Source organism: Daldinia childiae (genome assembly GCF_008694065.1).
Source record: "Daldinia childiae strain JS-1345 chromosome Unknown Scaffold2, whole genome shotgun sequence".
Lineage (NCBI taxonomy): Eukaryota > Fungi > Ascomycota > Sordariomycetes > Xylariales > Hypoxylaceae > Daldinia > Daldinia childiae.
The window spans coordinates 6,563,558-6,576,013 of NW_022984643.1; the positions used below are offsets into that span (position 1 = coordinate 6,563,558).

At 44.4% G+C, this 12,456-nt stretch overlaps 3 protein-coding genes across 3 annotated transcripts; 2 read left to right on the plus strand and 1 right to left on the minus strand.

The window, feature by feature from the left end:
* Nucleotides 1-77: 77 nt before the first annotated feature.
* GL218_02603 (Dcp1-like decapping family protein) lies at nt 78-971 on the plus strand (the record flags this gene model as incomplete). The annotated part of the gene is made up of 1 exon (XM_033579131.1): nt 78-971. One exon carries the CDS (start codon nt 78-80, stop codon nt 969-971), a length of 894 nt encoding a protein of 297 aa, XP_033437941.1.
* A 1,176-nt stretch (nt 972-2,147) lies between these two features.
* Nucleotides 2,148-4,170, minus strand: GL218_02604 (Serine/threonine-protein kinase PRR1; the record flags this gene model as incomplete). Its single annotated transcript, XM_033579132.1, has 2 exons — nt 2,148-2,710; nt 2,775-4,170. 2 exons carry the CDS (start codon nt 4,168-4,170, stop codon nt 2,148-2,150), a joined length of 1,959 nt encoding a protein of 652 aa, XP_033437942.1.
* Nucleotides 4,171-9,073: 4,903 nt separating this feature from the next.
* Nucleotides 9,074-11,109, plus strand: GL218_02605 (putative sterigmatocystin biosynthesis monooxygenase stcW; the record flags this gene model as incomplete). Its single annotated transcript, XM_033579133.1, has 6 exons — nt 9,074-9,281; nt 9,341-9,536; nt 9,587-9,748; nt 9,799-9,944; nt 9,994-10,035; nt 10,094-11,109. The coding sequence occupies 6 exons, from the start codon at nt 9,074-9,076 to the stop codon at nt 11,107-11,109; spliced, it is 1,770 nt and encodes a 589-aa protein (XP_033437943.1).
* Nucleotides 11,110-12,456: the final 1,347 nt, after the last annotated feature.

A 12,456-nucleotide genomic window follows, 5' to 3' on the forward strand; every position in this document is an offset into this window, starting at 1 on the left:
TAACACAACTAACACAAACGGCCACACGAAAAAAAAAAAAAAACAAAGCTTAAGCCCATTATATAGTATAGCGCGAAATGTCTCAAACAACACCCCGCAAGTACCAAAGCCGGGGCCAACAGCAACAGCAACAGCAACAGCAAGTCCCATCCTTCTCGCGCTCGCCGCATTCGAACCCACACCCGCATCCGCATACCCAGCAACAGCTCTCTCAACTACAGCATGGTCACGCGCGAAACAGGTCTCAGCAACTCCGTGCCCAGGCAGCAGAGTCACAATTTGGCGGCGCCACAACCGCAGTTGCTTCCGACTACGAATCAGATACCGCGTACTACATGGCTTCGCACCCACCACCTCCCGCCGCCGCCCTTGCCGCGCGCACCAACACCGAGCTCAACTTAAGCGTCCTCCGCCGATACCGACCCAGCATCACCAGCATCTTGTCCATCGCCGCCCACGCCGTAGTCTACGTCTTCACGCCTCCGGCCAAATGGGACAGGTCCACCGTGGAAGGCCCGTTATTCATCTGCGCGCAGGACGAGGACGGCGAGGCGGCCGCCGCAGACGGGTGTCTGTTCATATTGAACCGCAAAGGTCTGCAGAATCTGATTCTCGACCTGAGCACCGTCAGCAACTTCGAGCTGGCCACCGACTTGCTCAGCTTCAAGCTTGATCAGGAGGGCCCCCAGATACCGATGGAGAACGGAGAGTCCGTGCGGCCCAAGGTCATCGGGATGTGGATCTACGCCGAGGACGACCAGGACCGACGCACCAACTCTGCTCTCATCAACGAGATGTGGTCCAAGGCCCGTTCCGCCCCAGACGAGGCGGGAGGAGCTCCGGCTAGTCCCCCCACGAGTGGATCAGCAGGTGATGACGTGGAGGACGTGTCCGTAGCACAAGGGCCCGGTCGTCAGGTCAGTTTGAACGAGCTGTTTGGCAGGAACCAGAACGGTATCGGAGGACCTTAAAAATACGAGAGGCAATTATTATTGAATGAGAGGATCGAGACGAGGATTCTAGGTTGGTTGTGCAACGGCATTAGGACGGGCAGTTACAAAAGAGCAGTCGCATTGGCGTTCAAGGGATACCCGGGATAGGCGTTGTTGACCTGCGGATAGAAAAATGCATTTTATCTTGAATTATCAAAAAAGGGTATTATGACTCCAAGTAACCACGTTAATATTTACTTGATTATCCCATTATTTTCAAGACGCGTTCTCGAATTCGATTTTCCCTTTATATTCTCGCTGTCGAATTCATGGCAGAGGTCTCCATATATAGAATCCATATCGAGGTTGATCTCACGAACGTGGACTTGAATTTCTAACTTCCTATCAAATATACCATTACATCACTACAAGGTAATTTCGTAATAGTACTTTCACTATTACAGTATATCTAACACTTCCTTGTATATATCTCATTCCATTAATCAGACCATGGTTATCACGTGAACTAGAGATTCCATCCCTAATTTCAACATTCCTCATCAAGCTATCCTACCAGGGACATGATATAGCCCAATACCATGTGTCGAACATACACAAAACGTAACATCCCAACTTTAACACAGAAATTAAGTGATAGGACTACCTTAAGCCTGGCTAGATCTCTATCTGTGGTTAAGCCGTGCCGTAATTATCATTTCTCTGGTTATACCCCAAGCACTCGACACTCAGCCCCTTTTTGTTGGTCATGTGCACGATTTAGCCGGGGGTGTAACGTAATATCCCCTTAAACGAGCCGAGCGTTAAGACTTCATTGCCAAGATTGTATTGTAAATGTCGATGCCATTGTTAGGTAATTCGAATTGAAGAATCATTTTTCTCTCCATGTATCCCTTATAATACAGAGTGCCAAAACCGCTCTCAGAAACACCGTTGCTAGCGACTATATTGTTCGAGCTCGTCTTTTGCAGCAGCGTCTATCTTTTGCTCGTATGTAAAGCCATTGAAACACCTAAAAGCATAGTCTGGAATCATCCCCAATAATCAGTTGAAAAGCTCTCCAAGGTCCTTTTCGCCACGGCATTGCCAGCCGTGAGCCAGACCTCCCAAAATTGAGCCCAAGAAATTGTGAAAACTGTATGCACTCTTTAGTGCACGTCTCTAAGCAAAAGTACGCCCGGTAGACTCTAGCTAGTGTCATGACACCTCTTCTCCTTCCTCCTCTTCTCTAAACTTTAGGCCACCTTCGGCCTGGATTCCGTCGCGAACCCATTCGTGCTTGACCACTTTTTCCATTGGCCAGCGACTTCTAGCTCGCTTAAGAAGACCTTCAGTAATTTCCATAGCGCCCTTTAGGCCTTCACTCTCAAACTTGGCCTCGCTCGCGTCATGATCGCCGTCGTCGCCCTGGTACTTAATCCATCTCCATTCAACGCGCGCGATCCTGTGACTCGTCCTGCTTCGCATCCTCTGCGCATCGCTAGCACCAGGAGGAGGATCAAACGGAAGTCGTGATTCTAGGAGAGCGTAGAGTAAAACACCAAGTGACCAGGCGTCGACAGCACGCCCATCATACGGCTGTCCTAATATGACTTCAGGTGCAGCGTAGTCGTCCGATCCGCATCGAGTCTCGAGCTTCTCGTCATCGGCTACGCGTCGTGATAGGCCCAAATCCGTAACCGTTGTCACGGAATACGGGTATACAGCCCAATCTTGGTCTGGTTTTGTAAGCTCAGATGGCGGGATATTCACTAAGACGTCTATTAAAATCGTTAGCAAACGAGAACTCGTTATACAATGACTTTAATCTACAATATTACTTACTTTCAAGTTTGATATCCCGATGAACAATCCGGCGTTCGTGAAGGTATCCTACTGCACCCACTATCTCGGCAAATATCCTTCTCAAAAGTGGGGGCGTTAAGGCATCTCGGTAGGTCGTTGCGACGTCAAATAGGTCGCCCCCAGGGCAATAACTTAATACTAACAATGCCCTTGTCGGTTCTATGCTCCAGGCCTTCAAATGAACTAATGACGGGTGGCTTATCGATCGCATTATATCGAGCTCTCGTTTGAGGCTCATTTCAATCCGATCTTCTGAGGCCCCACCCCGAGGCCCATGTTCACAAACTTTGACGGCTACCAAAGTCTTACGATCTGGTTGGGCACCATTTATCGGGGATAATAGCCCATTCGTCCCATTTTGAGTCGTACCATTGGATTCGTCGTCGGCAGCTACCTGACTTGTAGCCAACATCACTCGGCTAAACGTTCCCTGTCCCAGCTCCTTAATAGCACGCCATCGCCTAAGTCTTCCATCATATCGACCACGAGCCTCAAAATACTCATAGCGTGATCTTTTAGAGTTGGCATTATCACTACTTTGCGATGACTCGCTGGGAGGAGGCGACGGCGGTTTCGTTACTGGTATAATGCCTCGCGCAGCTGACAGATGCGGTTCTCGGCGTAAATGAGGGTCGGAAGTACCATCCATGTCATTCTCATCAACTTTTCCAGATACAGTGTTCTGCCGCTTGGGTATACCCTTCGGATCTGGTATATATTCACTAATACTTCTGTTCCGGCTATGTTCAACCTTGCCACTGCTGATTTCAGCTGCGTGGCTGACATTGAGTCCTGCATATACCTTCCGTTTAGTTTGATGAGCCAGTGCGGAAGCAACAGATTCACCGGCTGCGGTTATAAGGACTGAGTCAGGCATGACTGGAGGTAAAACCTCCCGCGCTTGCGACGGGCGGCGGGATCCAAATCGCCTCCAAGGACCGGGAGACTCACCACCTAGCAATGGCGATGGTAGGGGCGTAACGTCACCCATAGCAGATATCATAGGACTTGGATAGGTCGAACTTGCTGCAGAGCTAATACTTTTCGAGTAGTGCTGCTTGAAGCTAGGAGTTCTCGAAACCGGCCTCAGACTCGGAGAAGAAGTTTTACGTTGCAGGTTCAAAGTTGAGCGGTACGATGAGAAAGTGCTAGGGTTGCTATTAAGGCTGTCGGATCGTACTGGAGATGCAGGCGGTACATCAGTCGCGACATACAGAGGATTACTGCCCCTACCCAGTGGTGATGGGAAGTATGACGGTTCCTCGGGAGACGAAATTGGTTCTTCTACCTGGCGCTGTGGTAGAGGCGGAGAAGGAGCTATCGTATGCGATTGGAACTGGATTTGACCGTGGGGGACTGGTAGTATCGAACTCATCGGCTCTTCGCATAGGTAGTTGGAGGAATGTGTGGATTCGCCATTATAGGATTGTACTATGTTGTTTTCCTGTACATGACTTCGATTTAATGCGTCAGCAGCTGTTAAGAAGGTATGTGTTCCCGTGGTAGGTAATCCGTTAAGAGGATGTGTTTGCGACACAGATCGGCGGTCGTGGTCTGCGAGAATGCCTCCCTGCAGAAACTGAGACTGGGGTTGAGTTTGTCCGCTGGACATATTTAATTGCTAGCTGAGCCAGTACGAGTTGACAGCGGCTGGCTTGACAACTTTGGGAACGGTGTGAAACGATGGACGGGATCTTGTGTGTGTGAATGACTCGAGTCTCGAGTGGTATGTAGGAGGGAATTAACTAGCAAGGATTAGGAAAGCGTTTGTGTCAAGGGTTGACAGTCTTTTTTTTTCTTACAGGGAGCCACTTGGTACTGGGTCAGAAGCCCAGTAAAGGAAGTACTGTAGCACGTAGCAAATGTAGCGAAATACTTGGGCTGGCGACGGCAGTCGGACGGAACAAACTCCACTATTCAGAGGAAGAAGTTGAAGATTCACGTTCTCGATACGGCGCGGTGTCCGGCAGTTACGCTTCGTAGTCGATAAGTCAATAAATAACAACCTCGTTTCCAATGATGGGGTTCCGGAGAGAGGTATACGTTAGAATTTAGTTGAAGGTGGCGTTTAACATACGCGGCTAGTACTGAAATGAGACGAGGCCGATGCTGTGCATCCGGTCTTATTGGTGCTAGGTCCTAAAGCGATGTGAATAGCAAGGCGCAGCCAAGATAGTCGATAGGCAACGAAGGTTAGACACAGAGGAGTCGAGTCGATTAGAAACTCGGCGGCGACGGCGGCGGTACAGTATACACTCGAAGTACTACACTCCGGAAGCTGTGAATTGTAACGTTGACCTCAGTCTGCATTAGCTTAGGCCGTGGGCGAGGTACAGTGCAGCGCGGGAAACCTGGCTACGACCAGGGTACGATGCGCGTCGCCTCGTGGCCGAATGAGATAACTGTTATACAGTGGTGCAGTAATTCGCAGTTTATAACACAGCCTTTATATTTACTGCGTAGGGTATTGTAGTGTAAGTACAATTATTCGAATATGAGTTAATAGATATTAGGATGTAATAAGGTAGGTTTCGTTTGAGATACAAGTAGCGACCTGTTAACCACTAACCACCGACCGAGAAGGACGGATAGCGAATGATGGATATCAAGACGTGGGGGAAATCGGTATCTAATGATTGTAAGATAATTAATCCATTTAACATAAATAGGTAAAGATAAGAAGAAGAATGTATTTGTGTCTGTACGAACAATGGAGAAAAAGAACGTATCGGACGAGAACAAAAGGTGTCTAGGAAGTATTGATCATTCAAAAGATTGTTGTATTGAACAGTCCTTTACATTTACACCACATGTAAAGGGAAGAAGATTTGGTTGTAGACGGTACGAAGAACCAGGACTCCCGTTAGATATTGTATGTACATTAGATATGTTGAGTGGGCCCAAATTTTTTGGGGTACCTAGCAAGATCGATGCTTAATTTTGATTTACATTAGGTCAGGTGGTCGCCAGACGGCGGTACGGAATACTCGAACAACTATGGCCTGACAGTTCAAATATCTTAAGCATTTAACTTCGCTAGTACCTTACTAAGAGTCCCAAGTGGCAGACTGACAACCTTAGATATACGCTAAAAGTCGTAATGTCCTAACCTGGTAGTCCGTAATGGCGGATATCAGCACCGAACGGGTAAAGTGGAGAGAGATTCCGATGTATATACTTTATCTGCAAGCTAGGTATCGGTATCGCTTGTATATAGGTACCTACATTAAATGTTTCAGTTCCCCAAACTCTGCATTGAATTTCCCAGGTTCTCATGTTCCAATACCGTCCGTTATCTTTAGAAAATGCTTTTCCCCCAAATTTTATTTAAATGATATCACTTCTCAACTTTTCAATCTCGTCTATCAAAATATTATAGACCCTCGCTATCTTTCCTAATTGAAAGTACTATTTATAGATCGTTAGCTAAATTATGTACCAGGTATGTATTTTACGTAGGTACCTCATATAAGTACCGTATCATCGCTTATGGTTTGATAAGCCAATTCGTCTTCCAGAATGCACGTCATCCAGATATCGCCATTACTGTATGTACATCAATATGCTTGCCCAGGGCCCAGGCTGCCCAGACTGCCTGAGGGGCCGTTCGCTCTGATCTTGAAGAAAGGGCACAGTAAGACGATTTAGTACGTTGAACTGCTCCAACTCAAAAAAATACGTACCTCCTTTTTCTTCTTTTGCGACGCGATCCGAGATTCGCTAATTACATACCTAGGTACTTTTATTTGGGTACTTCCTAAAACTAAACCTCGATTTTCGGTCTGGGTAATATGTATGGCGCTGATGTCATCTACCTGTATACAGATCATACGTACAAATACTAAAGTACGCCCAATTAGATATACACGTGTACGCCAAAATGACTAAGTCATCAATATTAGCAGCCATGCGCTGACGATCCTGGACGCCTACATGTATGTACATGCATATGTACCTAAAGTAGCCATTAAATTGAGTTTGTAGAACACGGTCCAATACTGTACAATTTTATTGGCTCGTTCGTTTCGTCTAACCGTCTCCGTCCATTTGGTGGGGTTTGCTTATCGACCACTGGCTGGTTACTCATCGATATGTTGAACATGTTGAATAACATCATTGGTATTCAGTACATGCGAGATATAATAGTTTCACAATCCACCAGCTAATTTATATCTTTTTTCTACCTTGCTGCGGCATTTTGTTTATTTCTACGAGACGTACACCTCATATCACCCAAGTTAAAGGTAAGAAAGATAAGGTGTTTTAAACGCTTGAACCGTATTTTACTTCGGTTGAGCTATTAACTTTATACCAGCCATTAAAACGTCGAACTGTGACAAAAACTTATTTAACCTCAATAGGTAGGCGTTAGCTTATAAGAATGGAATATAAAGTTAAACTGTTTTGTTCTTTGCCATTATTTTATCGAGCCAAATATCGTACCAAAAACAGGGATTACGATCAAAGCACATGAGACTTGATACGTAAACCATCGAGAAACCCAATTTAGTAGTTAGTCCAAATAAGTTTAACATAACGTCTTACTTGTTTTCTTAAACAAATATTTTTAACTTTTTTAATTAACTCTTCACTACCTATTTAAGACAATGCTTTACCCTGAGTTAGTTTTTAGCTAGTTAAAAGTTCTGCTTAATAACTTATATACCATTCGATGGTATAGAAGGAACTGATAAGCACACGCGTATGATAATATTTAAATGGTACGGATGGGACATGATAGTTCGGAAATATATCTCAACTTTATCTCTCTAGAAGGTCTCTAGCCAAATCACCTACAAGATGAGTTTTCCTCAGACAAAGTGTTCAGGCCATTATCAAATGCTAGTAGCCTCAATGTCACCACATCTCTGTCCTCTTTCGCAAGAGTCCCGATAAAAGAGTTTGGAGGCTGGATGGCTGTATAAGAGAGTTTATATAGACATATTTTGAAAGTATACACTTTAGGTTGGTCATTTGTTGTTTAGAAATAGGAGGTGCTTAGTTTATCTAGCATGACCAATTATACTTGAATATAATAATAAATAGAAGCCGATATAAAACATGGATATATAAGATATTCATAAAAGAGTCAAATCACATTGTCCTAATAGGCATATACCAAAATCCTTAATTTTAAGTTGCCCTTTGGTCCTAACTGTTGACTCTATAAATAATATGACCTCAAGGTCAAGTAAGGATAGAAGCTGCATATTCCAATCAGCAATCCACGTAAATATGCTTAAGCGGTGAAAATAAAAATTCCCGAAAACTTTGTTGGTACTTAAGAAAGGGAGGTCTTTACAAAATACTATTCCCACCAATCCTCTTACGAGCCCTCCTCCATCCCACATCGCTCTATACTGATTGGCCTCAAGTATCTCGGATTCCCCAACATGTGAATTACTCGGATATCTTGGATCACTAATTGGAGTATTGATCGAGGCCCGGCTTGGGCGCTATCGGAAGCTCATGAGGCGAGTATAGGCTAGATACATTGTACAACTACATAACAGGTAGTATAACTAAACTTATTAGCCATAGGAACTTACTTTCTTTAGGTCTATATTTGGAAATTGCTTACGTGGTTGATTAATGATAATAGTATTCACTTGTCCACTGGAATATCATATTAGGTTCCTGTTATAAATATAGAGCTATCTCGTTAGTTTAACTACACCTAATGTAAAGATTAAGAGTTGTTCGCCAGACAGATCCTAAGCAACACCCCAACAAAATAATTGACCACTCTTGCTTTGCTAAACATCGTGGAGTTGACTGCCCGGGTATTTATTTTCATCTTTTGACATTATTGCCGATGTTGCGAGGGGCGGGCCTTTAATTCTCCAACTGAGCCACATAAATGCCGACGCGGTCCCATGTTGGTCAACATGACATTAGAAGGAAGATAATCGACCTAAAGATTACCTACTCCTCAACTAGCATGTAGTATAGTCGGATTCCGAAAGTATTAACCGATTTGTCTTTGTTTTACAATCTTACTTACGTACCAAACTCGCTAAACTTGATTAGATACCCCCGTCTATTGGAGCGATATCCCCCTTTTGCTCCTCCGAATGGCTTAAAAATGCCGGGGTGTTGGATACGATCTCGAACCTGGAGTGCGGGGAAGCGATTGACTAGCTAATATTTACGACTACCGAGATGATCAACCAATTGAGACGTACTCGTTATAAGAAGAGATATATCTCCAACATGGCCTGTTTGTTTTCAATAAATTTTGTTCTTCGTATGTTAAGTACAGGAGTTATTTTGCCATGATGGGTTCAGTCAACTACTCAACACCATTTAAAATCAAAGAGGCGCCTATAGATAGTCAGCGGCCCATGAGAGTTCGGGTAATAGGGGCTGGCTACTCCGGAATTTACATGGGAATTCGAATACCACAACGTTTACGCAATGTTGACTTACAAATATACGAAAGAAACGAATCCGTCGGTGGTACTTGGTGGGTGAACAAGTATCCAGGTATGGATTTGTGCTATTCATCTCGGCTATTACTCGTCTAGTTCGCTCACATGTTATAGGGTGTGCATGCGACATTCCAGCACATTCTTACCAATACTCATTCAATCCGAATCCTGACTGGTCTGCTTTCTACGCACCTCAAAAGGAGATATGCTCGTATCTTCAAGGGACAGCTGAGAAATATGGAGTCCTCAGATACGTCAAGCTGTCACACAGTGTAGAATCCTGTCGTTGGGATGATAACAGGAAGAAATGGTCTTGGAAAAGCTCCCCTGATGGACTTCCATGTGCTTACATAGAAACAGGACCCTAACGATTAAGCGGGTTGATACCAACGAGACTTTTGAAGACGAAGCTGATGTGCTGGTTTCTGCTAGAGGAAGTCTTAGCGACCCTGCTTGGCCGAATATTCCTGGTTTAAAATCCTTTAAGGGGGAAACCATGCATTCGGCATTATGGAAGGAAAGGCGTGTATAACCTTGGCAATGTGATGGCTTAGTTAACTAATAAGTAATAGTTACGACTTCAAGAATAAGAGAATTGGAGTTATAGGGAACGGATCTAGCGCTATACAGATCGTCCCGAATTTACAGAAGATTGAAGGGACGAAGCTTTCATGTTTTGTGAGAAGCAAGACGTGGATCACAAATCCTTTTGGCGACGGTACGTTCCCCCTTTTCGATTATTTTCTTCTTTATATTGACAACCGTAGCCGTGATGGAACAGCTTGGATTGGACCCGACTAAATTTGATTGTGAGTTCTTACAATTCTTATCCTTAATTTTGGATTTGATCTAAACTATTTTATGAAGTTACACCGAAACAGCGTCAAGAATTCGCCAACGATCCTGAGAAATTCTTAAACTTTCGCAGAATTATCGAAGTAAACGGCAATATATCTCACCCTATTTCGTTAAGGGAATCAGAGATGCAGAAAGGAGCCATTGGGTTATTAAGTGAAGCAATGAAACAGAGACTGTTAAAGAAGCCCGAAATCGCAGAATTCTTGATTCCCGCTTTTGGAATTGGTTGTCGGCGCAACACGCCGGGGCCGGGTTACCTCGAGGCGCTCGTCGAGGACAACGTAGACTTCATTACTGACCCTATAGAGGCGATAACAGAAGGTGGAGTAACTCTGAAGTCGGGTCGCTTGGTTCCCCTTGACGTTATTGTCTGCGCTACAGGATTCAATACCTCGTCGGCGCCACCATTCCCAGTTTATGGACGCACTGGTCAATCGCTGGAGTCACGCTTCACACCATACCCCACAGCATATCTCGCACTTGCAGTAGATTCGTTTCCCAATTTCTTCATGATGCTCGGCCCGAATGCAGCTATCGGGGCCGGATCTCTAACTGTGATGCTCGAAACTCAAGGCGACTACATCATAAAAAGTATCCGGAAACTACAGAAAGAAGACTACGCCAGTATGACGATTAAGCCCGAGCGTATGCGTGACTGGGATGAGTACTGCGACGAATATTTCAAGCGTACTGTCTATACGGACGCGTGTCATAGTTGGTATAAGAGTGAGGGAGGCTTGGGCGAGCGTATTGTGGGGTTATGGCCGGGGAGTGCCCTCCATGCGCTTGAGGCTCTACGAGCACCCAGATGGGAAGACTATGACTGGGAAAGTATTGATAGCAACGGGTCGAACAAGTTGAGGTGGCTAGGGAACGGGTGGAGTCTTACGCACTCGAAGGGTGAAGGAGATAATGAATGGGGTGGTAACCCTGCTTGGTATATCGAGCCGAACTTTCTGGATATTCCTATTCCAGGAAATCCGGAGGATGATAAGGACCTAAAGATGCGGCCATTCTCACATTAGTTGCCGTCGTGATCATGTCCATTATCAAAGTTAGTCCCTGCCTATACTCAACTTTCGGCATTGCAGCTTAATTGGAATCACGACTTTGTATGCGTTGACGTGTATTATTCAACAGATTCAGGATAATATCTGGGGCCCAGGTTCATTGCCATCATTTATCTTCTCTTTAATGTATTACTGAGCATACCTTAGGTATACCTGCCTCTTAGCTTAGTTATTAAGAAACAAAGAAAAAGAAGAAGAAAACTACCGTTACTAAATCTTACTATTAAGCGTTCTAGTTATTGGTTATTCGGAACTTAAGAATCGAGTGAAATTATATCAAGGCAAAATACCCGCACCGTCTCTATTATGGCAGCTGGATATCTGTTACGCCATTTTAATGAACTGCCAAATATGGCGAGTCGCACGAACTTGATTGGTGAACAAACCATAGCAAGGATGAAAGACATTGATGCGGGGGAGGACAAGGATGTATATGGAAGTGATATCATAAGGTAAGTACCTACCTACATATAATTTACTTACCTTACATGAAACTGCCGAGAACTTGTATTTGGTAAGTATCTCACTCATAGTTTATTCTCGACGGCCCTTGGAGCTCTCCACGTCAAGATCAGCGTCCTATACTTCAACGACACAGACTCAGGGGTAAAAGGATATTAGATCTAGAACATCTTTCCTAAAGGCGATTATTAGGTAATCGGAGATCCGGACGTGGCGGAATAAGCTTATATAGATAGTAAGGAACACAAGAGTTATTTTAAGATAAGTCGCGCAAGATTAGGACCGCTTTTGGTAGTGATGATCATACTGTCCTAGAAGCTGAACTTTGTCTTATAACGGTGACGACTACGCGTCGCTTATTAACTTAAATCCGATTTCACGTCTATTTCCATGACTTTTAATGTTTGGACCGACCAAGAAGTGAGATTAACTTGTACTGGGTTACATATTTACACAAGAGGCATGGTTGCTGTGAGTGAACCTTTGAATCGTGTAGCCTCATAATTATAAAGCTTTAGGGGTAGCTTGAAATTGTCAATCTCAATGTATTAAACAACTCAAACGAAGGGGAGAAAAAAGTTGACGGCTTAATTATCTATTACGACCATTGTGCGGATATACTTTGAATAGTTGTTAGATACCTTACTGGTTTATAACATCTCTATTAACCTTGACTTAAAGTCTGGAAGAGTTGATATGAGACCAAGAAGTATTGGGACCACATATTGAGAATTTATGTACATGTCGAGATAGGGGTTCTAGGTACTTAAATAACAAGGTTGGAACCCGAATCGCGAAGCTGCTGGGAGTGCTCCGCAATTTCTCGGCAGATATCTTCCA